General features: G+C 36.6%; 1 protein-coding gene across 5 annotated transcripts in view; it reads left to right on the forward strand.

Moving 5' to 3' along the window:
* Positions 1–25,624, forward strand: part of WDR72 (WD repeat domain 72) — a 237,577-nt gene that overhangs the window by 9,824 nt on the left and 202,129 nt on the right. For 3 of the 5 annotated variants that reach the window (XM_037833922.1, XM_037833923.1, XM_037833924.1), the window contains exons 2-4: positions 7,333–7,392; positions 14,261–14,424; positions 20,585–20,691. In XM_037833922.1, coding sequence (XP_037689850.1) covers positions 14,272–14,424; positions 20,585–20,691 — 260 coding nt within the window. In that variant the 5' untranslated portion in view covers positions 7,333–7,392; positions 14,261–14,271. Of the gene's footprint in view, positions 1–7,332; positions 7,393–14,260; positions 14,425–20,584; positions 20,692–25,624 lie in introns of those variants that run through there. The other 2 variants (XM_037833926.1, XM_037833925.1) reach the window with 2 other exon arrangements.

Raw genomic sequence — 25,624 nt, forward strand, 5'->3', positions numbered from 1 at the left:
ATCACTAGGTATATGCTACCTTCTTAGTCTCATTACAGCAGAGTGAGATAGATATTATTCCCATTTCATGGATGAGGAAATTAAAATTCAGAATGACCAGAAATTTGCTTTGTGTCACAAAACCAGCAAGTGTTTTAAGATTTAGGATTTGAGCTTAGACGTTATTTCCCTGGAGAAATCCTTCATGTTTGGATTTCAAGCTCAACTTGCGTTTTCTCTCCAAATACTCTTGCACATAACCATAACATAAAGATGATCACACTGTGTGGTAAATCAGGATTTGCCTGTCTCCTTAGAAGCCTTTAGCAGGATTGATATAAGCTCCTTGATGTTTGTGACTGTTTTGTCTTTCTTGTCTACATCACTAGCAGCTTGAATATTCTCTGGTACATAATAAATACCCAATAAATATTTGTAACCTGAGTGTATATAAATAAAGGCAAAGAGGCCAAGAAAAGGGAGACCAGCTGAAGATACCAGAGAGAAGGGTTTAAAGGGATTAACTGAAGTGGCAAAAGTTGAAATTTAAGTAAAGATAAAAATGTTATTGTAAGAGATTAATACAGCTGTCTTGGAAAAGATAGGTTAAAAATAAGTAAAAGATACAGAATGTTGACATGATAAGAGGAAGCTCATACCTGAATGCCTCAATTTTCTTGGTTAATTGGGAGGGTCATTAGCTATGAATGTTGAAGTGTGAGGAATTGCTTGGGTTCCGGTAGGAGTTTGAAAGGGTGGAGAAGAGGATTTGACTATGGGAGAAGATTAGAACAAAGTTTCCCAAGATGATATTAGGTGGTACACAGAAAATGTTAATTTTAATAATAGTTATTTTAATGTGCATTTTGAAAAATATAACCAGCACATCAAACACCATGATTTTTTTTTGTTAATGATTAAGATCATTCTAAAGGAGACACTTAAATAATTTATACATTTAAATAAGTTAATTTCATATTTAATTAACACACTTTATAAAGTGAGTTAATTTAAAGAAATCTATTAGGCTAATAGTACTACAGATTGTATTTGGATATGGCAAAGAAAAATATGGCTAAAGGTTGGAAATAGATTTAGAGAAGCACACACAAAAATGGATTGTTTTATCCAATAGAATGAATTACTTCGTTAAAACTAATCAGAAGATGACTGAGTTGTAAATATTTTGAAGGCAGGGACTGTGTTTTTCTGTTTTTTTGTGTGTGTGTTCTCTGCAGCCTAACTGACCATCTTGAATGTCTTTCGTTTTCAATAAATAGTTGTTGAATTTAATTAAGAATGGGCTAGAATTTGGAATCATTTTTGTTTACATTAGACATCTCAAGGTCAAAAAAAATCAAAGACATTGACTATATTCAGAAAGTTAAATGTAGTTTAAGTTAAAAAAAAATTGTCTTCAAAAGCCTAAAACTTTGAGGTTTTAGAGCAGAGAGTTATATAGTTCCATGAAGTTGTTCACTGACTGAATTTAAGTCAAGTAAAAGAGAAGGAGCCATCTGGGAGAACAAGCATTGAGCTTCTTTTTTTTACCACCTGAAGCTCATCTCTTTGAGGACTGTAGAACTGTAAATGAAATGTACTTGGCATTAATTTGGCTGTGTTGGCTCTGCCCCACTAACGGGCAAGGAGACTGAAGATAATGCTTTGTGAAAATCCTTGACTAGAAGAACTAGGAGAGCTGCGAGTTGTGATGGACGCTTCATCATGATCAAGTTTATGGGAGGGATTTCCTGGCTAACTGACTTCTTGGTTGTTTTGTTTTATACACATTCTAAGTTGTGGAAGTTTGGAGTTCATATATGAATTTGCATATCTGCCTAACTCCTTCCATGATCTCTAGGTTATTTTATCATTGACATTACCTGTCACCTAAAATACATTACATTCTAGAATTTCTTAAATGGCAGCTAATGACTTTATAATAACATTCTGGAGGAGCTTGGCTTTGATGTTGGTTAGGGGTTAATTCTGAAATAGTCATGCTACAGTGGGTAGTACAGGTGGAATTTTACATGTTATTCAAATAATCCTAGGGCAGACTTTGCGTACGTAGAAACAAATGTTTACCTTTTCTAAGGAGTGATCTGATTACAATCTGTTGATAAAATAAAGAACATTTTCATTGGGAGCATGTGCAAACTGACAGCTTTGGGGGACTGTGCTTCTGCTGAGGCCACACCAGCTGTGCATGAACTCTCAATTCTGCACGGACTCTTGAAGCTTCTTGCTTCTTATTCCCCTAAGGCTAAAGTAGCTCTCGCACTGGCCTACTCTGCTATCCAGTTGCTTTCTCTCTAGCTTTCTTTAGTTAACTTCTGTTCCTTGTTCCTCCTGAAACCCTGCTTTACCCTCTTCTAAACTTTTTTTTAAAAATTTTTTAACCTTATTTATCAAAAACTTAAACAACAAAAAAAAACACAAAATTTCAAACAAAACAAAGCATAGGATTAAGAAAAGCAACCTAAAATAACTGTATTGCTTTCAACATGTCCCTACCATACCCCAAGAAAATTAACAAACCCTAACAAAACAAAGTAATAAGAAAAGCAAATAACCTAAAATAACTACATTGCTTCCAACATGATCCTACCATACCCAAGAAAGTTTACAAACCATAATCATTCCTGAGCATTCCCATAACATTGAGATTACCCTCAGTAGCTTATCTGTTCTTAAGATTATCATACCCCCTTCACTATTTGCTGTCTTTCTCTAGGTCCCCTACATTCTACAATATAAAACATTTATTTTACATTTTTCACAGAGTTCACATTAGTGGTGACATACAAAATCTCTTTTTGTGTCTGGCTTATTTCACTGAGCATTATGTCTTCAAGGTTCACCATGTTGTCATGTTTCATGACCTCGTTCCTTCTTACTGCCGTGTAGTATTCCATTATGTGTATATACCACATTTTGTTTATCCAGTCATCTGTTGAAGGGCATTTGAATTGTTTCCATTTATTGGCAATTGTGAATAATACCACTATGAACATCCATGTGGAAATATCTGTTCATGTCACTGCTTTCAGATCTTCTGGGTATACACTGAAGAAGTGAAACTGCTGGATCAAAGGGTAACTCAATACCTAGTTTTCTAAGGAACCACCAGACTGACTTCCAGAGTGTCTGTACCATTATACAGTCCCACCAGCAATGAATAAGAGTTCCAATTTCTCCACATCCTCTCCAGCATTTGTAGTTTCCTGTTTAATGGCAGGCATTATAATTGGTGTGAGATGATATCTCATTGTGGTCTTAATTTGTATCTCCCTAATAGCTAGTGAAGATGAACAATTTTTCATGTGTTTTTTAGCTATTTGTATTTTCTCTTCAGTGAAATGTCTTTCCGTATCTTTTGCCCATTTTATAATTGGGCTGTCTGTACTATTGTTGCGTTGAAGGATTTCCTTATATATGCAGGATATCAGTCTTTTGTCAGATACATGGTTTCCAAATATTTTTTTCCCATCGAGTTGGCTCTCTCTTCACTTTTTTGACAAATACCGTTGAGGTACAGAAGCTTCCAATTCTGAGGGGTTCCCATTTATCTATTTTTTCTTTTGTTGCTTGTGCTTTGGATGTAAGGTCTAGGAAGTAACCTCCTAATACAAGATCTTGAAGATGATTCCCCATATTATCTTCTAGGAGTTTTATGGTACTGTCTCTTATACTGAGGTCTTTAATCCATTTTGAGTTAATTTTTATATAAGTGTGAGGTAGGGGTCCTCTTTCATTCTTTTGGATATGGATAGCCAGCTCTCCCAGCCTCATTTGTTGAAGAGACTGTTATGTCCCAGTTCAGTGGTTTTGGGGGCCTTATTCTCTTCTAAACTTTTTGTTGCCACTTGGCTAGCTGTGTGATGCTGACCAAGCCACTTCACTCTGATACCCAACTTCTCTATTTGTTTTTTCAACTTTATTAAGGTATAATTTGTACATAATAAACTGCACTCAAAGTATACAATTTGAAATTTAATAGTCCAATCTCATAGTCTCCTAAACTCAAAGTTTAGAAACAAAACTCTCTCTTGGGTCAAGATGACAAACTAGTATTTTTTAAAGGAAAGAATCATGTGGTAATTCATTTTTGTATTTCATGGTGCCTAGGTATGACTTTTGAAGAAAGTAGGTTGGTGTGGTAGTTTGAAGCTGTATGTACCCCAGGAAAAAAAAAAAAAAAAATGTGTTCTTAAACTTAATCCATTCCTGTGGGTGTGAACCCATTATAAGTAGGACCTTTTGATGAGGCTACTTCAGTTAAAGTGTGGCCCAGCCCAATTAAGATAGGTCTTAGTCCTATTACTGGAGTCCTTTATAAGCCTAATGAAATTCAGACAGAGAGAAATCAACAGGAAGCAAGAAGCTGAAAATCAATGGAACCTGGAAGAGAAGAGAGAGGCCTGGAGATGCCGCAGTGTTCATAGCCATGTGACAGAAAAGCAAAGATCATCGGCAGCCAGCCCCAGAATGTCAGTCTTTGGGAGGAAAGCATCGCCTTGATGACACCTTGATTTGAACTTTTGTTTAGCCTCAAAACTGTGAGCAAATAAATTTACATTTTTCAACCCAACCCTCTGATGCTATTTTCTTGAACAGCCCAGGAACTAAAACAGTGGGATTCGTCTCCACTTAGGAGATGGGATACAGAGAGGTTACACAACTCTAAGTGGCAAATCTGAGATTCACACTCATGTCTGTTGTATCCCAAGGCTTATATTACCTCGTCAGTCCCTGGAACTTCGAGTATGTGTGATACCTAAGACTCAGAGCCAGAGTTTGACAGCTATGAATGGCAGTATTACCTCATACTGCAACTATGAAAAAAGCTGAACAAGAGTTCAAAATTCAGTTAGAGATATGAATGAAGTGGATCTGATTACTTTCCTCACAAATGTTTATTTTGTTCAGGAGGTTTCTGTCAATATTCATGCTTTCTAGTTGAGGACTCTAATAAGCTTTGTAATTTTTGCTTGGCTGTCTTCAGTCAAGGAGTTTGAGATTTGTTTCCGTTTGTGAGGCTGCTGAGGCAGAGACTTGGTTCTGGATGTGTCTCTGAAGAAAGCTATTTTTGACAAAGTAAACAATTCCAATGTCTAGTAGACACCAGCCCCAAAACCACACTTGCATCAGACTCATTATTCTGCTAGCCTCAGACCAGTGAGAGAGTTAAAAATAAATTCTTATAGGGAAGAAGGTGAAGGTCAGAAGGAGGATGGGAGCTGTAATGGTGTGTTGTCCTTTCTTGGTGTTGCCAGGTATTGTATTTCTAGAGAAAGTATCAGGGAGTGTCAGCCCAGTTTTTTGTTCTTGTTGTTGTTGTTTTAATAGTTGTGCATTCATCACCAAAATCAATTTTTGAACATTTTCATTACTCCAAAAAAATTAAAAAAATAAATAAAATTACAAGGAAAGAAGAACATTCAAAACATCTCACCCCCTCACCCCCCTATTATTTATTTAATTTTTGTCCCCATTTTTTCTGCTCATCTGCCCATATACTGGACAAAGGGACTGTGGGCCACAAGGTTTTCACAATCACACAGTCACACCGTGTAAGCTACATAGTTATACAGTTGTCTTAAAAAATCAAGGCTACTGGGTTGCAGTTCAGCAGTTTCAGGTATTTCCTTCTAGCTATTCCAATACACTAAAAACTAAAAAGGGGTATCTAAATAATGCATAAGAATAACCTCCAGAATGACCTCTCGACTCCATTTGAAATCTTTCATCCACTGAAACTTTCTTTTGTTTCATTTCTCTTCCCTCTTTTGGTCAAGAAGACTTTCTCAATCCCATGATGTTGGGTCCAGGCTCATCCCCAGGATTCATGCCAGGGAGATTTACACCCTTACACCCGTGGGGGATTATGTCCCACGTGGGGGTGGGGAGGGCATCAAGTTTACCTGCCAAGTGAATTTAGAGAGAGAGGCCACATCTGAGCAACAAAAGAGGTTCTTTGGGGGAGACGCTTAGGCACAATTGTGAGTAGGATTAGCCTCTCCTTTGCAGTACCAAGCTTCATAAGGGTAAGCCCAAGATTGAGGGCTTGGCCTTCTAAATTGGTAGTTCCCAATGCTTGTGAGAATATCATTAATTTCCCAGGTGGGGAAGTTTAATATTTCCACATTTTTCCCCAGTCCCTCAGGGGAGCTTTGCAAATATTTTTATTCTCTGCCCAGATTACTTTGGGATGTATTGGGGTTTCACACTAATCTGTACAAACCAACCAGATCTCCCTCCCTATTCAAAGTTCCATGTGATTATGGTGTTTGAATAAACTGACCATACAAGTTAAATTATTTAGTGTGCTAATATAGATTTTGCACCAAATAAACATCTCTTCCTTTGGTCTCACACAGAATTTGAAGTTTTAAAACACAGTAAATATCATCCTTTACCCTTTAGTCTGATTTGCCTTAGTCCTAACCAGATCTGCTTCATTCTTGCCTGTAATTGAAGTCTGAATTCGTTTTCAGCTTTTTTTTAACAGTTGCTTTATGGGGTAATACTGATATTCATAGCTGCTGATCTCTAGCTCTGAGTTTCAGGTGTCACACAGATACCCAAAATTCCAAAAAAGCAGATTATACACAGTCAGTCCAGCAACACATACCACATTGGAGCCTGGGTGAATAAGAGGTTTTTATTGTTTGACTTTTTGATATATTTTTTTAAGAACAATCAATAATTATCAAATTTTGCTTTGTACTTTACTAAGACTTTCTGATGGGGAGACCTGGCCCATCTTTTTCATGCATGATGTGTGGGACAGGGGCTTGGGGTGGGATGCAATTCTGGATGAATTGTCAGGAGACCCAATTCTAGTTCTGGCTGTGGTACCATCTTCCAGGGTTACCTTTGTCAAGTAATCCACATTCCTGATCCTTCATTTCCTTATCTGTAAAAGTGGGGGGAGATAATATCTCCAAGGTCCCCTTTTGGCTTTAGCATAGGTTTGCCAGAGGCCCTAGGACACTTTTAGGATGCTCAGTTACATTTGAATTTCAAGTAAACAATGAATTTTTTTTTAATAAATATGCCTCATGCAATAAGCAGCAATTACTTTTTTAGTATAATCATGTCCTAAATATTGCATGGGACATACTTATACTAAAAAAGATAATTGTTGTCTATCTGTACTTCTAATTTAACTGGGTATCTTGTATTTTTATATGATAAATCTGGCAACTTTAATTTGGCCTGGAGTCTTCGATTAAAGTATTATCATAGAGTTTAGAGGAAATAATACATATAAAAAAAAAGTAATAATAACAAATTGTATATTTTCATGACCAAATGTTCTAGTATATGTCCATATTTTTTTTTCAGAAAAGAGATCGTAGTGACAAAGTTGTAAATGTAGAAGAAGGAAATCTCACACTGATAAAGGTAGGTTTGTAGAAAGCGACAGTGACATTGTCTACCCATAGTGTAAACTTATATTGATTCATTACCTCATTCATTCATTCATTCAGTAAAATTTGCTGAGTGCCAATTATGAACAGGATCACCTATCCTCAAAATGCCGCAAGATAATTATTATTCCCATTTCATAGATCAGAACACTGAGCCTGAAAGAATATTTGCTTTCTAGTAAGGAGGGGAAAAGACCAAGATTTATCTGACTCTTCCCATTGTGTTTTCTTGCTTTTTTCTTCATAATAAAAATGTATTTTGAATTATGTTAATGGAGACTGTGGCATGCTGGGTATAACCTAATGGCCAACTAGAATTGGAAAGCTAATATTTCCATCCATTTTGGTGGAACACAAAGAGGGGCAACTGGAATGTAAATTCTACCTGAAAAAGAAGATTCTCGGTCTTAAAAGACTCTTTTTGTCCAATATAACATCAGTTTTCTTTCATTATTGTTTGCCTGGTGTATCCTTACTCATCCCTTTATTTTCAACTGTTCTTCACTAGGATATATTCTAATTGAGAATCCTTGTCTTTAAGCTAATAAATTTGTTTCTTGTTTATTGTAAATATTGATATGTTTGGAGATATATTTACTGTCTAATTTTTTGTTTTCTATTCCCCGTGTTTGGCTTTGATTAATTTTTTTCCTTCTGTTGGATTGGTAAGTTTTCTTTTTTTCCTTTTACCACTCATTTGGAAGTTACATACTTTTAATTTCAGTGTCTTTTCATGAATTCTTGCTTTAATAAAATTTAAAGTTAACTAATAACTCTGACCTCTTCCCACACATAAAAGAATATTAGAGTGATTTAACACAGAGTTCCATTTTTCCATCTTTTATATTATTATATAGAAACTTAGTGTACATTCTTTACTCCCTAATTAATCATCATTATTATTTATATTATTTTACAGATGGTGCTTATTTAGATTTGCTGTGTGTTTACTGGTTTCTTTATTCTCCACTGCATCTTAGATTCCATTCTACTCCTTTTTTGTTTAATATATCTTTCCTAAAGTACATCCTTTAGTAATTCTTTTAGCAAGGTCTGTAAATGCCAAATTCTCTCAGGCCTACTTTGTTGGAAAAATGTCTTTAAATTGCCCTCATTTTGAGTGATAATTAAGTATAAAACTCTAGGTTGATATTCATTCCTCTTCAGCATTTTCCAGGTAGCTAGTAAATTCTGGCCATCATTTTTCTGTGGAGAAATCTGCGGTGAGAATACATGCTGTTTCTTTTTGGGAAAATCTGTCATTTCTTTCATAATTTGCCTTTAGTATTCTGCAGTTTCTCTAAGATATGCCCTGGTGTCCATTTCCATTTTAATCCTTCTTAAAATTTACATGTTTCTTGAATCTAAATTTTCATGTCTTTGAACCATTCTGGAAAATTATCTGCAATTAATTTTTTAAATAATTTTTTGAAACAATCTCAAACTTACAGTTAAGTAATAAGTATAGTAACAAGAACTATTTTCCTGAAAACTATTTGAGAGTGTGTCACCAAACTGTTGTCCCAAATTCTGAGAATGTATTAGTGTATATTTCCTATGAATAAGGACAATCTCTTACACAACCACAATAAAATCCATCAAAATTAGAATATATTACTACCATTCAATCCTTCGGCCCCTGTTCCAGTTTGCTAATGCTGCCATTTTCAAAACACCAGAAATGGATTGGCTTTTATAAAGGAGGTTTATTTAATTACAAAGTTACAGTCTTGAGGCTATTAAGTTTCCAAGGTAACGCATCAACAATAGGGTATCTTCACTGAAGGATGTTCAGTGGTATCCAGGAAAACCTCTGTAAGATGGGAAGGCACATGGCTGGCATCTGCTGATCCCAGGTTGTGTTCTAGCTCCTCTCTCAGTTCCTGTGGGTTTTTCAAAATGTCTGTGTCAGCTTCCAATGGCTGTCTTCAAAGTGTTCTTCATTTGCAGCACTAAGATCCTTCTGTCTGAGCTTTTATAGGGCTCCAGTGAACTAATAATCAAGGCCCATGCTGAGTAGGCAGGGCCACACCTCCATGGAAACATTCAATCAGAGGTCACACCCTAGCCAAAGGTGTCACTCACAGTTGGGCGAGTCACATCTCCATGGAAGCAGCCCATTCCCAATATCCCAAGAAATTGGATTAAAAGTTCATGGTTTTTTCTGGGAAGCATAATATATCCAAACTGGCACGGCCCCCATTCAAGTTTTGTCAGTTGTCCTAGTAATATCCAGTATAGCAAAAGGATCCAGTCTAGAATCTCTAGAATCACATGTTGAATTTAGTTGTTATATCCCTTGAGTCTCCTTTAGTTGGGAGTAGTTTGTTAGTCTTTCTTTGACTTCCATGACCTTGACACTTTTGAAGGTTACAGGCAGTTATTTTGTAGACTGTCCCTTAATTTGGATTTGTCATGATTAAATTCAAGACATACATCTTTGGTAGGAGTATCACAGGGTGATGCTAAGTTCTTCTCATTCTGTCCTATCAGTTAGCACATATATTTGATTTGTGTCATCACTGGGTATGTTCACTTTCATCACTTGATTGAGGTATGGTCTGTCAGGCTTTTCTACTGTAAAGTCACTTTATTTTCCCATTGTCATCAATAAATATTTTTTGGGAGATACTTTGAAGCCATATAAATATCTCATTCCTCATCTAACTTTAATTTAGTTATTTATTTTGTATAAGTATGTACTCACAGTTTCCTGTTTTATTCAGTGGGTTATAATTTGTCACTAGCATTATTTATGTTGATTCTCAAATTGTCCCTGGTTTGACTAGGTGGTGCCCCCTCAAGTTGGCTTCTGGGTCCTTTTGATATGTCCTCTTGACTCTGAGAACATTTTTGCTTTCAACAGCATGTTCCAAGCTTATCTTGTGCTTTCCCTGCTCCAGATCTGGAATCAACCATTTTCCCAAGAAGCTATGGTTCCTTTAGTGGAGAATAGTATTTAGAAGTTGAGATCAGGTGAGCTAGGTAGGCCCATTGTTATTGAGATGTTGCTGCTCTCAGGCCCTCTTAGTGGATAGAACTAGGGAATGTGTGTGTGTGTGTGTGTGTGTGTGTGTGTTTACGTCTACATCTATTTCACAACAATACCTTTGATTTCACGCCAACACCACAGGGATTGAGATTATTCCAATTTTCTCTCTTTCCATATTTCTACCTCCCTTTTCTCACTGTATGAAAAAACCTCGTTCCCGTTAACCTTAACATCTTAATTGTTTCATCAATCACCCTGTATGTGACCAGCCTTCTACAGATGCTACTGCTCTTTCCTGTATGCATATGTTCTCCTTGTCATTTTATGACTTCTACATCCCTTGTAGAGCTGTCCCCTGCCTGCACATGTGAATACCCTCCTCATCCAAATGTATTGCAATGTGTTTTTGCACTTTTGGGCTGTAGCCCTCCTTAACCCTCTAGGGCTTTGATATCTTGTGCTGAGTTTCCTCCAGTATGATGGACTTCCTTATCTTCCTTGGGCCCCAACACTCTGTGTCAGACTGTCCTTTTCTGAGGGTGCCCTCTCCTCACCATGTTCAGGCTCTGACTCCCTGTGCCAGTGCCTCCTTGCCTGGAGTGAGCAGCATCATCACCCTGCTTAAGCTCCTGCACTCCACACTGGAAGTGCCTTTCCACATGAATACCCTTCTCACTCTGTACAGCCTCTGACACCCCCTACCAGGGCCACTTCTTTTGCTCTTCTCACCCTTCTGAAGCTCTTGGCAGCCTTTGTTGAGCAACCCCAGTGGGGAGCCTTGTCTTGCTTGGGCTCCATCATCCAGTACCATTCTGTCTTGTACATGTTATCTCTCTTCTCCCTAGTTGGATTCAAACTCACACTGGACCCCTATCCACCATCCCTGGGCTCTCATGCCACATGCCCTCCTATATGGATGTCCTCTTCGCTCTGTTCGAGCTCCAGTACTCCACTCCTGGTCTCCATGGCCCCTTACCCCTGGTGTGAATGCCTATCATGCTCTGCTCTACCTGATGGCTTTAGGAAGGGCAAGAGTTCTGCCTCTTTTGGAACATATATTAAATGAATGTTGGTTCTTTTCATTCTATTATCCATAGCTCTTAATCTTTCTGTTTAATCTTGTTTTTTCTAATTTTTTCAATTGACATTTTCTGTTTCTCTACCTCTTCATTGCTGTATTTTAGTTAATTTCCTGAGAATTATTTTCAAGCCCATTGATTCTCTCTTCACTTGAGTCTATTCTGATTTCTGAGATTTGTTTTATTTCAATAATTATATGTTTTATTTCTAGAAGTATTATTTGTTTCTTTTACAAGTCTGCCTGTTTTCTTTTTTTTAAAATAGGGTGTATTTTTTCCTCAGGGTTTTTAATTTGTTCTTTTGTTGCTTTAATAGTTTATAATAATTTAATAATTGGTTCTGATTTTTGTAATAAATTTTAGATTGTCTCTTATTGTTAATTCCTGGGGGTACTAATCCTTCTGTTTGCTCATTGTTGATTATTTTTTTGAATGTTTTGTAATTTTTGATTGTGATTTTATTTGCCACTATTAGGTTCTGTGAAAATCTTATGCAGTCTTGGTTGTGGATGTGTCTTTCAGAACGCTTTTCATTTTTTAGCTTTATTGATGTATAATTGACATTTGATATACTTGAATGTCTATATGTATATATTTAAAGTATACAAGTTGATGTTTTGACATATGTGTAAACATGAAAAGTATCACCACAATTAACTTAAAGAACATATTCACCACCCTCAAAAATCTCCTCATTCCCTTTGTATTTCATCCCTCCCTGTCTCCAGATATCCACTGATCTGCTTTTTGTTACTATAGCTATTTTAAATTTTCTAGAATTTTTTGCAATTGGAATCACACAGTCTATGAGTTTTTTGTTATATTTTCCACTCAACATAATTATTTTGAGACTAATCCATGTTGTTGCATGAATCAATAGTTCATTCCTTTTTATTGCTGAATAGTATCCACTTATGTGGTTACACCACAACTTATTTATCCCATCACCTGTTCATGGACGTTTATATTATTTCCAGTTTGGAGCTATTACAAATGAAACTAGAAGTGTTTGTATAAATACATGCTTTCATATCTCTTGGGTAAGACCTAGGAGTTGATTGGCTCTTTCACATAGTAGGTGTACATTTAACTTAAGAAACCACCAAACTGTTTTCCATTGTACACTTCCACCAGCAACTATGAGTTCCAGTTGCTCCATATCCTTCTTAGCATTTATTATGATCATTCTTTTTAATTTTAGTTACTCTAATATGAATACATTTTTTGACAGGCTTCCTAGAGGTATCAATGACTTGAGAACATTTTTTTTTTATGTGAATTTCTTCACATGCAGATTCTAGCATTATATATAATAATGTTTTTACCCTAAAGCCATTTGTCATTGAGGCTTGACATATTTTTCTTGGTAGATTTGTTTTTTCTTCTCACAAAGTGTCCTAGGTGGAAATAAGCTTCCTTATCTGATCTCCCTGGGATAGTGGTGGTATTTTCTGTTTGCCTTTCATTGAGCAAGGTTACCTATGGAAGGCTTTGTTTCCTGTCCTTGGTTGGAAGTTAACACTCAAACTGCTCGCCAAAAGAGCCATATACTGGCTCAGCTACAGTGCTTACTATACTGATTTTTAGTTTCCTCTGTTACCTTTTGACTCTTTGGGATTTCCTAGACCTTTTGCAAGTTTGGTCATGAAGCAATAATTTAAAAAAATTCTCTAATTTCAAGGTAGAAGAGATCCAAATTCAGGTTACAATGTTAATGAAACCAGAACTCTTTAGTAAGCTTAGTAATATGATTAATATGTGTGGTTCTGCTATTCTGTAATGGAATGCTGGAAGCATTTCCTATAGAAACCTTGGTAAATAGTGCTTTGCTATTATAGGAAGAATAGTAGAGGTATATTATAGGTTAGATAGACTTGTGGAGTGGCTTAAGAAATGAACCAAACTACTAAATTCCAAACTACAAGTAAAATTTTAATGCAACCAGTTTGTGGGTAAGGCACTGCCCACATTAAATTTGTTAGTGTAGTCAGTGCATACCTGTGTGTGTGTGTGTGTGTGTGTGTGTGTGTGTGTGTGTATGCATTTAACTCAATGTTCATAAAATGGAATGCAAATATTTCTGGGTGATATTTCAGACCATTTTGGGTGGTACACAGGCAAGCTTTTCTGATAATTATTTATTTTAACACAGTAAGCTAGTGATTTCATGAATATTATTGTTTAGGAAAATGTCAAATACAAAGATGGATATGATAAAAATTATTAAATTGTTATTTAAAATAGTACAAGTGGAACATGAATATTGCAGAAATTATGACAGCCATACCTGAATCTTTGAAGGCTAGGAAACACTGTTGATAAAAACAATTCTTTTTAATAGCAAATTTGAGGCATTATCCATCTAGGTGAGGTGACATTTCTGGGGAGAGGAAGTCTGCAAAGCTGTCTTCAAATGACATTATGTAGATAGCTTTATTCTTCATAAAAGGCCCAGCTGGTCTTCAGAACAGGTTGGGATGAGAGCTGGGTGTGGAGTAGATTGACTATTCCTGTCCTTCTTTTCATCAGCAGCAATAATCAAGAGCTGGAAGAACAGTCCTTCCTCTTTGATTCGTGCTGGGCATGGTAACTTCATAGTCTGATGGCTACTTTTGCCAATAATTAATGGAGGAAGCACCCTTCTCCGTAGTTCCAGGAGAAAACCTTGTCATTACTGTGTATGTCCTCATAAATCCACTCTGTGATATGTTCAGCTCCCTAAAATTTAAGAATGTTAACCACTATTCTGTTTCCCCTCTCTGTTTGTCCAGATTTGTCCAACATGAGGTCCCCTCTACAGGCAGTGGCGCTTTGGGGGAAAATGGCCCCTCTTCACAGTATCACTGCCATCATGATCACCGATGACCAACAAACGATTGTCACTGGAAGTCAAGAGGGTCAGCTCTGCCTCTGGAACCTCTCACCTGAACTAAAGGTTAGGGAAACTATTAATATTGAAATAAACAATGCTCACAAAATAAGCACAGCTTGCTTCTACATGCAGTGACAGTGGAAGGTTTGCAAAATTGTTAAAAAGATATTTACTGAAGTAATAAATTGATTTTAATTCTGACTTTGGAAAACAAACTATTGTATGCTGGATAAAAATCATATTTGAAAATGATTTTATGAATATTGCTAATCTTACTACCAGCCACGTATTACCATCCTTTAAGCTGTGCTGACTTTTACCATTTTATATCCTGAATTATATGTTTAAGTAACTGAACTGCAGACATTTAAGTATAATTCTGAAAATTATGGCTCATTAATCTAAACAAAGGGCATCCTTGAAAACCACTATTAGCTAAATGAGTAATATCTTAATTATCTTGGTGTTTCTGTCAGTTTGGCTTCTTGGTTTTCTTTTAGTCTGTGCTTGCCTGTGATTTTTACAGGTCACATCAAAAAGCTCTAAATCCAATTTACTATTGTCGTTCTTTTATTTCAAAACCTGACCTCACCTAGGATTTGGCGCATTGATTAGCAATTAATTGTCCCTGTCCCAAGTCATAAACATTTAACATATCGGAATGGATATTTGCTCAACTCGAGCAGCCTGTAGACCCAATTTGAACACTTAAACTGATGATGTACTTAAAGAATACTGCCCTCATTAAGTAGCCTTTTAAAGATCAAAGACTATTTTTAGCCTTTAAAGTTTGTCACTTTAAAACCTAAATTAACAATTAATTGTAATTCTATTTTATAGTGTAATTCATTAACATCTTCCATTACTGAACAGTTCTACTACAGGACTGCCAAGAACAGCATAGAGGACCAGCTCATGTTCTTGAGAGAAACATTGCAACAGTTGTGCTTTGAATATGGTGGCCCTCACATTTGATTTTCTATTATAGTGTGAACTCAGACTCCTAAGTGTCTAAAAATATCTTGCTACTCTTTTTAGTGTTGAAGCATAGTGTTTTCTGGCTGGAGAAGTTGTTTTGTAATATGTAGTTTGTTACTGGTTTAAGAAATTTGGAATCCTAGCATCCGTATCTTTTTGTATATGTTCTTGGTATTTATTTAGTGTTTATTCAGCATACATTTATTGAGTACATACTGTAAGTTAGGCAGTATGCTAGGTTCCTGAGTTCAGACATGAATGAGAAGCCTGTAGCTGGCTGCTCAGGAAGTTTCAGTGTAGTAGAGAAGAAGGACATAGCCTAACAATGGTGCAGTAATGTCATATTACAAGGTAGAGCATAGCACAAAGTAGGGAGTGAACTGTAATGCATCTTCAGTGGGGGGAGTTATGCCATGCTTCTCTTAGGGACAAATCTTTTTCTTGGGGTTAGAGCATTGGCTCTTTTTTTTTTTTTAAAGTAAATTCAGTTTTATTGAAATTTATTCACATGCCATGCAGTCATCCATGATATACAATCAGCTGTTCACAGTACCATCATATAGTTATGCATTCATAACCCCAATCTATTTTTTAACATTTTCCTTACATCAGAAAGAATCATAATAAGAATAAAAAATAAAAGTAAAAAAGAACACCTAAATCATCCCCCCCATCCCACCCTATTTTTCATTTAGTTCTTGCCCCCATTTTTCTACTCATCCATCCATAGATAAAGGGAGTGCAATCCACAAGGTTTTAACAATCACACTGTCACCTCTTGTAAGCTACATTGATATACAGTCATCTTTAAGAGTCCAGACTACTGGGTTGGAGTTTGGTAGTTTCAGGTATTCTAGCTATTACAATACATTAAAACCTAAAGGGTGTTATCTATATAGTGCATAAGTATGTCCACCAGAGTGACCTCTAGAGCATTGGTTCTTAATGGAGGGGCAGGGTGGAAGGCTGGGAGAAGGTGATTTTGCCCCTTAGGAGACATTTGGCAATGTCTGCAGACATTTTGGTTGTCAAAACTGGGGTGGAAGAGGCCACCACTGGCATCTAATGGGTAGAGGCCAGGGATGCTGTAAACATCCTACTGTGCACAGGCAGTTCCTCCACATCAAATAATTATCTGGTCCAAAATGCCACTAGTGCAAAGATCAAAAAACCCTGGACTAGAGATATGGGGTGGGAATGGGGACCAGCAGGAGTGAAAGAAAGGAGATCATTCCACGTCAAGGAAGCAGCATGTGCTTGGAGAAATGTCTCTCTTGCTGGAGGCTACAAGTGAACGAGAATGAGAGATGTGAGGCAAGAGGGCAGGATAGGGACCTGGTCATAGAGAACTTTGGAAAAGAGGTGAAGGACTTTGGATTGAATCCTTTAGCCAAAGAAGCCATTGATATTTAAGTAGCAGGTGGGATCAGCTTTGTGTTTGGGAACTGTAGGGACATTGTGAAAAAGTCAACAACATGAATAAGACATTGATTTGCACAAACGTGAGATACCTCCATGCAAACGTTTTCTGTAATGTTTTCTACAGCTAACCATGGAGTCAGAATGAAAGAACATATCTTCTCTTATTTTCCCATGACTCTAACACCTACATGACAACTGATCAGCCAGTAGCAGGGAAAATTCCAGACTTTTCAAAAAATCAAGGGCATTTTTGAGTACTTAACATATGCTTTTCTGTAAGAAGGTCAAATGAAGATCAAGAAGGTCAAAAAATATTGTTTCAATGCTTGTGCTTTATTTTGACTTTTAAAAGCTGAACATATAAAGTAATAATTTGGGCAGAGAAAGAAGAAGGTAGGACTTGGGTACATAGGGACTGTAGGAGGGAATATGACTGCATGAGTGATTTGAGCAGCTGTAGAGGGGAAGGACAACAGAAAATGGAAAAGGAAATTGTGAACTGGAAGCCATTTATTTTGTCTCCATACTAAAATGAAGAGCCCTCTCTCCCTTCCAAAAGGGTTTAGGGAAGAGGATACATGAGGTTCAGTGGTCTTTACACTTGCCACCATGAGCTGTAAAGTGGAAAAACAAATCCAGGAACTTTTAGTTTTCCATTCATTAGACAGATTAAGTAAGTGCACAAACCATCCCTTCAGGTTGCACAGAGTCTAGCATAGGAGACAGATTTGTACAGAGGAAGTTGTAAAGCAATGTGATCAGTGCTGTCATGGGAATTGGCTGAAGAGAACATGGAAGAACAGAGAAGGAGCATTTCACTGCAACTAGGAGATCAAGGAAAGGCTTTGTGAGGATGGTGCTTGGGCTGAGTTTTTTTTTTTTTTTTTTTTTTTTCAGGATGGGGTGGGGCTGGGGGGGGATGCTGTCTGTTCGCCCCTGCGGAGGGAATTCCTTCCCCGACAGGCGCGGCGGCGGCACCGGCAGCAGCGTTGGGCTGAGTTTTAAAGGGTGCACAGGAGTTGAACAGGAGAAGAAAGTGGGAAGACACTGCACACAGGGGGAATGCAAGTATGTGTGAAAGTTACAAGCCATTGCCTTTAGGGAACTGGTAAAAATAATTGCGTAGACCTGGTACAAAGAGGGTGAGTTGGAGGTGATCAGCACGTCTCCAACAAACAGCGCAGGCCCAATTTGGAACCTGCCACAGTAAATGGTTTAGATTTTTGTTTTTAACTAGCAAGAGCTAACACGTGCTAACTAAAAGCAGTGTTGACATTAAGGGATTTTGAGGATGTTTTATGTGAGGAGATGATGTAATACTGTTTTTATTATATTTGAGTTTTTGAATATCACTTGGTGATAGGGCAAAGGTCATATTGAAAAGAGGGGGAGCTGAGATAATGGAGAGGAACTCTAGGTAGGAGGTTTCTATGGTAATTTAGTCAGGAAAGTTTTTCAATATGAACCAAATCAATGGTGGTGGCAATGAAGAGGCAGTGAAAACTGGAAAGGTGTTAAGAAAAGAAAATGCTCAAGAGCTTGGATGCGCAGTAAAGAAGGGACACTGAAAGGTGCCTTCCAGGTTTTGGGCTTGGGTGATGGATGGGATTGGTGGAATGATGTTATTTATTTGTATAGGGGGTAGAGGGGATTAGAAATAGAAGTAGGGAGAGAACGAAGGTGATTTAAATTCTGGACATCTTGGAGTATCCAAGTATTCACTGGAGTATTGGGTACACATCTCAGTCTTTCCCTGTCCATGGGTGGTGGGGTGGGAGGGTGCAGGGGAGCTAGAGAATGAAGGTCTCCCTTTCCTGGGCTTCTAATCACACACCTAGGTTATGCACGCTGCCTCCAGGTTCAGGGTCTGACTTCCATGGAACTTTGTGGAGTCTGCCAGTGAGGGTCCTCTCCATGTCCCATGCTAGGAACTTCCTCATTTGGGAGTGTTTCAGTTTTGTGATGCTGATTGCTGGTATTCTCCATGCAAAAGCATAGAGAAAGGTAAGGTGAACATCCTCTCCGATTTATTTCCTTAGTATTGCTGTGTTCCATTTTCTTCCTAATATTCAGAAGGAAACACAACAATGACAAAAGGAAGACTAGCAACATTGTGTGTGACATTGGGCAAATGACTTATAATCTTTGAGCCTCAATTTCCTCAGCTGTGAAAAGGGACTTTAAACTCTGTGGAGAGTTGCACGAGTGCCTGGGATATAGTAGTACCTCATCAAAGTGTGTGTCCTTTTCCCTTTCCCCTTTGTGATATTAAAAGTACTAGGAGTTCGAAAGTTATTACCTTTCTGGATATATGTTGTATTTCACAATTAAAAAAAAAAACTGAAATTGTGGAACTGTAACCCATAACATTCTTTGAAATGTGCTCTTTACTTGTTAAATTATACCTTGAAAGTTATCACTGTTCTATATATATGTTATATTTCACAATAAAAAATGTGAAAGAAAAAAGTACTAGGGGGTGGGGTGGTGAAAACTAGTACTTCACAGAGATAGAGTCAATGAATAGAAGTTCCCCCTGGATTACATGACAATGCCAAAATATGATTGCAGAATTTTAAAATGTTATTCTTTACAGCAACTCTAGAAGATGATAAAATGAGGAGATTATAGTGAAGTGACAGCTTGTTCCAAGTACATGTGGGGATTTCAGAGCAGAATGAGGACTTCATTTGAGAGACAATGGAGTGCCATTCTATGTGTCAATAGTGAATTTTCTCTTTGGGGGGAAATGTCCTTGATGTGCCCTGATTCATTGCTCAATTTGCCCTACAGTAGATTGGAAAGGGGTTGAATTCACAGGTTGTGTACCCCCAAGTGTGATGATGGGGAAAAATTCTATGCTATTTTCTGAGATGGAATCTTCTGGATTTCCCAGAAAAAAAGAGTCAGAATTTTGGCTGTAAGTAATTCCAATCAATCACAAAAATCCTGTTTGCAGTACTATTTAGTCTGATAGAGACTTTTTAAAGAAGTATTTTTGACTGTGATCAAAATAATATAAATGCAGAGGACAATTAAGACAAAATAATTTATCCTCATTGATATGGTTCACTTATCATCTACATATATATTTGCATAGTTGAAGAAAAAGCATAGTGAATATTAATTCATTTGGAAAATAGATTTTCATTATCCACAAGATATTTACTCTGGCATGTTTTCTATTTTGTAATTGTTTTCATTATCTTGATTTACTAAATAATGAGGAGCAGACTCTTTCACACCTGAAAAAAAATGGAAGAATTAGCTTTTAGTATCATATATTTTTAATTCACATACAAGTGAAAAACATGGATATTTTAAATTATAGTTAAAAATTTTTCTTGAATGTTCAAAAGTTAATTTTACTATTCTGAGGCAAGAAGCTAGATAAGGTATTATAATGGTTACAAAAAGGTTAATATTTTCTCTTGTAGTATTTTGTAAACTCGTTTTTGAATTCTGAAATTTGCACATTGATATGCTACTATTATTTGGGTACCTTTTGTGCAAAATAAGCATCAACACTGACTTATTTGTATTCAAAACTTAGATGTTGTAAAACAGGTCTGGCAAGTATCTAGGTTTCATGATGATACAAAATAAAACAAAATAAAAATATGCACAGCATAATTCCTTTATCTAGAAGTTTATTATTTCATGGATTTTGATATGCTATGTATCTGAGTTTTTCTGAAATTCAGGTATGGAAAAAGTATAACAGGGTTTTCTACTTAGAATTCTGAATACTATATATTATGATGTTTATATTGCTCAACTAAAAACAGTTTACAGTTATTTAAGAGTTTATTGTTATTTTCAGATTTCAGCTAAGGAACTTCTGTTTGGTCATTCGGCTCCAGTAACATGTTTGGCAAGAGCAAGGGAATTCTCAAAACAGCCCTATGTTGTTAGTGCTGCTGAAAATGGGTAGGTAAGACTTGTAGACCTTTGTTCCCCTCTCCATTTCTTCCCCCTCTTTAAAAACTATGATGGGATACAGACTTTTATGAAGGAAATCTTAATGACCAAATGATCTTGGACCTTCAATTGTTGAATAACTTGAATGACAGTCCCAAGGAATGCAATCAGTATTGTGACCCCTGGTCTCATGCTCATTTTGCTGGATTGGGACTATGATATATCCTAGCATGTGTACCAGGCCTGTAACAGAATCAGTTATGTGAAGACTCAACCTGCCATCTCTCTTAACAGCTATTATAGAATTGGAAATGGAAAAGTCTGGGTTCTAGTCTTCATGTTGTAACTCACTTTGTATTCTTAAGCAAATCCATCTAAGTCATCATAGTTTGTAAAACAATTCAGTAGTTAACATTCTTCATGTTGCAGCTTTGTCTAATGTCACTATAAAACTAAGAGAGGAGAGGACTCAATGATGGGAGAGTGGCGAGTGGTGGTGAATGGTGGGAGAGAGAAGGGGTAAGAGAATAGACAGTGGTTTGAGTGCTGTTTCAATGAAATAGGACTTAATTGTAGAAAAAAACCCACTGATGGAACAACTTTTATGTGCTTGACAATGCTGGTGAGTTATTTGCCAAAGTATTCTCAGGAATGTGGCATCAATTCAGAATTCACTTGTGAATGAGGTATTGGGTTGCTGATTGAAATAAGAGAAACCACCCCCCTTTCTTTTTTCAACTCAAGAAGTAATTATATGACTTGAATTCTGAGAACCAAATGAATAAGAGGAATCAAATGTCCTAAAGTGTAGAAGCAGAATAGTTTAACAAAATGGCAAGTTGTATAGCTTTCCAAGAGGTACCTATTCCCATAGCTTAGAATAGAGCAAAAATTGTTTTATTTAAAGAGATTGAACTTCAGTTGAGTCTAAACTGAAATGCCCTAGTACTCTCTGTTTTAGCAATTGCCAGTAGCCTTCAATCACTAGGGCTGCTACAAAGCCTGCTACACAATCTAGAGGATTTGGAAGATGATGAGATCTTTCTGGGTTTACTCAGAGTTGAGACAAGCTTAATAGTTAAGTGAGAATCAGATCTGAAAAGTAATTGAGTCCCAGTTTGATGTTTTTGCTTACGGTGGTCTAGCTCCAAAAAGAAACCAGGATCAATGGGCATGTTCACAATGAAAGATGGATTCAAAGCTGTATAAGCCCTGTCCAAATGATTGTTAATGAACCTGGGAATCTGGTTTGTTCTGACTACTATCTTTCTTTGTCAAGATCATTTGAATTTTCTAGAACTTTGTTCCTTTGAGATCCTCAAAGAAAATTCATCCACTCCTTATCTATCAAATGCAAATTTAATCTGCTGAAAGTTATTTCCCTCACTGGGCTTGGCCCCAATATTCCGCAAACTACAATGATTTTTAGCTTTGAGAAGTCCTAGTAAGTGGCTGTGTGTTTAGCATTTCTGGTTCCAAGATGATCAGAAGAGACCCAGAGTTGCTTCATGGCTAAGTTTTAAACTTTTTCCACAAAGTATCACTTTGAAATCTCAAAGAATCACTGAGGATTCATGAATCCTCAGATTCAGGCATCCTAGTGAATTCTAGGATAAATGAAAGTAAATTGTCACCTAAAGATATGATGTTGAAATGGCAGAACCCCAAAGAAACTATAATTCCAAAAGCCACCAGTCAGAAAGGGCAGATTATTTACAAAGGAATGGAAATTAGACTGAGAGCTGCCTTCTCCACAGTAAAAAGGAAACTAGATGGTATGGAATATTGTCTTAAATAAAAAAGAGAGAGAAAATATCTTTCAATTTAGAATTACATATCCAGCAAAAATATCTTCCACAAATAAAGATAAAATAATAACATTTAAGATAAAACAAATACTGAGACTACTTACTACAGCCAGGCACATTACATGTACAGTAATCCCTTCCACATCACGGGGGTTAGGGGTGCAGTGCCCCCGTGATCTGGAAAATCCATGTAAATTTTTTTTTCAGGGCTTTCAGGAAACTCCATAGCTGCCTCTTGATCGGCACACACTACCTCTTCCATTACTTTTACATTGCATAAGCTAAACCTTTTTAAAAACTTTTTGAATCAATCTTTACTGGCCTGAAAATCCAGAGGGGTAGACTCTAACTTCATTTGCCTTTAGGGAATCATGTAGAGACCTAGTCTTTTCTCGTATGATGACAGAGTCTGCCAGAATGCCTTTTTTATAACAGTCCTGCCCGTTTCTAGCTTTTGTATGTCATTTGCTAGCCTTCACATGATCTCTGGCTTCCACAAACTTCCCCAAATTCCCAATTAATTTCTATGCTGACCTGTGATATGTAGAAACCACAATGGGGAAAGTTGTGAAAAGGAAGGTTAACTGTAAATGCTAACAAATATTCTTCAGGAAGAAGAACAATGGTTTCAGAAGGAATAGCTGAGATGGAAGAAAAAATATGGAACACAAAACCCATCAGATTTTAGAAAATCCACCTGAGCACAGACTATAAAACATAATAATGTTTACATATACATACACAGTCCTAGTTAACAATAACATATAATGGTGGTCAGATTCCACATGTTCTAGTGTCTAGAGGCATGCAGAGATGTTTAACTTTTGGCTTCAATTTGATATACATGTTGACATTTCCAAGGTAAAAGATAGGAATAGAGTATGTAACTTGAAATTTTTTTTAAATAAGGTGTTTAATTCAAAGACATTTCCTCCCCACCCAAAAAAGGCAATACAAGACAAATAGAAAGCATAAAAATAAGGTGGTTGCAATAAATCTGAATAAACAGTAATCTCAATTACATAAAGGGGTCCTCCAGTTAAATTGCAGAGATTGTCAGACTGAATTGAAAAACTAAAACAGCATAAAGACAGAGAAAGTTAAAAGTAAATGGATAGAAAAAGATTTATCAGATGAGTACTAACCAAAGTAAGCTTGGAGTAGCTGTATTAATATTTTATATTAATGAATATAAGTACTTAATAAAACTTTAAGGCAAAAAGCATTAACAATAATAAACAGGGTTATTTCTTATTAATAAAAGTTTCAATCAGCAGCAAGAGATGAGGCTAGACAGATGGGCTAGAGAGGTAGGCAGGCTTCCAGGACAGTGCTTCTCAAAACTGAGCATTTGTCAGAATCATCTGCTTCTTTAAACACAGATTTCTGTGCCCCTACTTCCAGAGCACTACTTTAGTAGTTCTGAACTGAGGTCCGAGAACTTGTGACTCTAACAGGTTTTCATTTAATGCTGATGCTTTTCGTCCAGAGACCATATTTGGAGTAGCAAATAGACCACATTTCAAGCCATGAGAGAAAGTTTGGGGTCAAGAATGACTTGGGAAACTCATTGGTGATGGCACCATTCAATGAGTTAGGAAAGGAGGGCAGATGCTATGTTTCATTTTGAACATGATGAGTGTGAAATTCCTGCAAGTCATCAAGATGAAGATTTCTAACAGCGAATTGCATGTGGAAATCTACAGCTCAGGTAAGAGTTCTGGGCTTCCAACAGTATAGAGATGAAGCCATAGAAGTAGATGATTTATCCAGCGAGAGAATGAAAAGTGAGAATATAAGATTGCCTAAGACTTGTTGATAAGGGAAACTAGCATTTAAGAAGCAGGCTGAAGAAGCGAAGGAGCCTGAGAATGCCAAAGAAAAACTAGAAGTATAATGGGAGACAAGGGAAAGAACAGTGTTGAAGAATGTAATGGATTTACAATTCAGGATGGCAAACCAAGCATTCTTATTTCTTCTTCCTCCAAGCATTTCACTAAAATTTGAGTGAAGCAATAATTACATTATAAGCACACAAAGAAGAGTATGGGAATGCATCCAAGAGGTAAATGGAAAGTGGATGGAAAGGTGGTGACTGATTCATTTGATATCCATTGAATGAATTTTTATTGCGGTGTTGAGGTGGGAATGTAAAGCTGAATTTGACAAAAGACCCTTTATCAAGGAACTTGTAGTGGGAATTTAACAATTTTCTAATTTTATACGGCACAGATATTTTCCTCTTTATTGAAATAAAAGTACTAATTTAAAAATTTGGAAGTAATCATTAAATTTCATTTAATTAGAATGGAAGGTAATTTATTTTCTGTTAAAACTTTTGGAACAGTATTTGAAATTGGAGAGGAAGAATATACATTTCAATAGCTGTATTTTATTTCTTCTTCTTTGTTAGGTATGCAATTTGTATAGTTACAGGTAAAATGTCACAGCTACTTTTGATACTGAGAGAATTTGCTTTCTTTTCCTAAATAGAATTGATAGGCAAAGAGTCAGTTTTGCTTTGTGATATTTTTGGTTTTTTTTCAAATTTATAATAGGAAGTAAGATGATAAACAGACATTATTCAGAGTCCAAGATGGTTTGGAAGCATTAGTATAATTAGGGTATCTTTTCCTGATGCCAAGGTTCTAATCCTAGAAAATGTGATACAGTTAGCCTGACTTGGGGTCTAGGTTGGGTCCCAGACATTAGGATTTTTATAAAGCTCCCTGATGAGTCCAGTCTGCCAGAGTTTAGAACCTCTGGTTTAGAGGTAGACTTATCTCGAGACAGGTCAGCTCACCAGGAGGTTTTCAAAACCACACATGTAAGGACTGCAATCTAGAACTGTGGAGTTAGAACCTCTGGAAGTAGAACCAGACACAGTAATTTTAAAAATATTCACAGATGATTGTTGATGCACAGAGAAAGTTGAGAACCATTCATATAAATGCCAAAATTCCTATGAGAGCTGAAATTTTATATTGATGGCTGGTTAAAGTTCACTTAAATCCAGTTATATCTTTACTGTTGAGATATGTTATTTCAGTTTCTAGCTTTCTCCCAGTCTTATTTTACAGAGTTTTTCTCTTGTTTTATTGAATTGCGTATCTTTCAGCTTACCTTAAATTCTT

This window comes from Choloepus didactylus, chromosome 4, assembly GCF_015220235.1.
Source record: "Choloepus didactylus isolate mChoDid1 chromosome 4, mChoDid1.pri, whole genome shotgun sequence".
NCBI classification, from domain to species: Eukaryota; Metazoa; Chordata; class Mammalia; order Pilosa; family Megalonychidae; genus Choloepus; species Choloepus didactylus.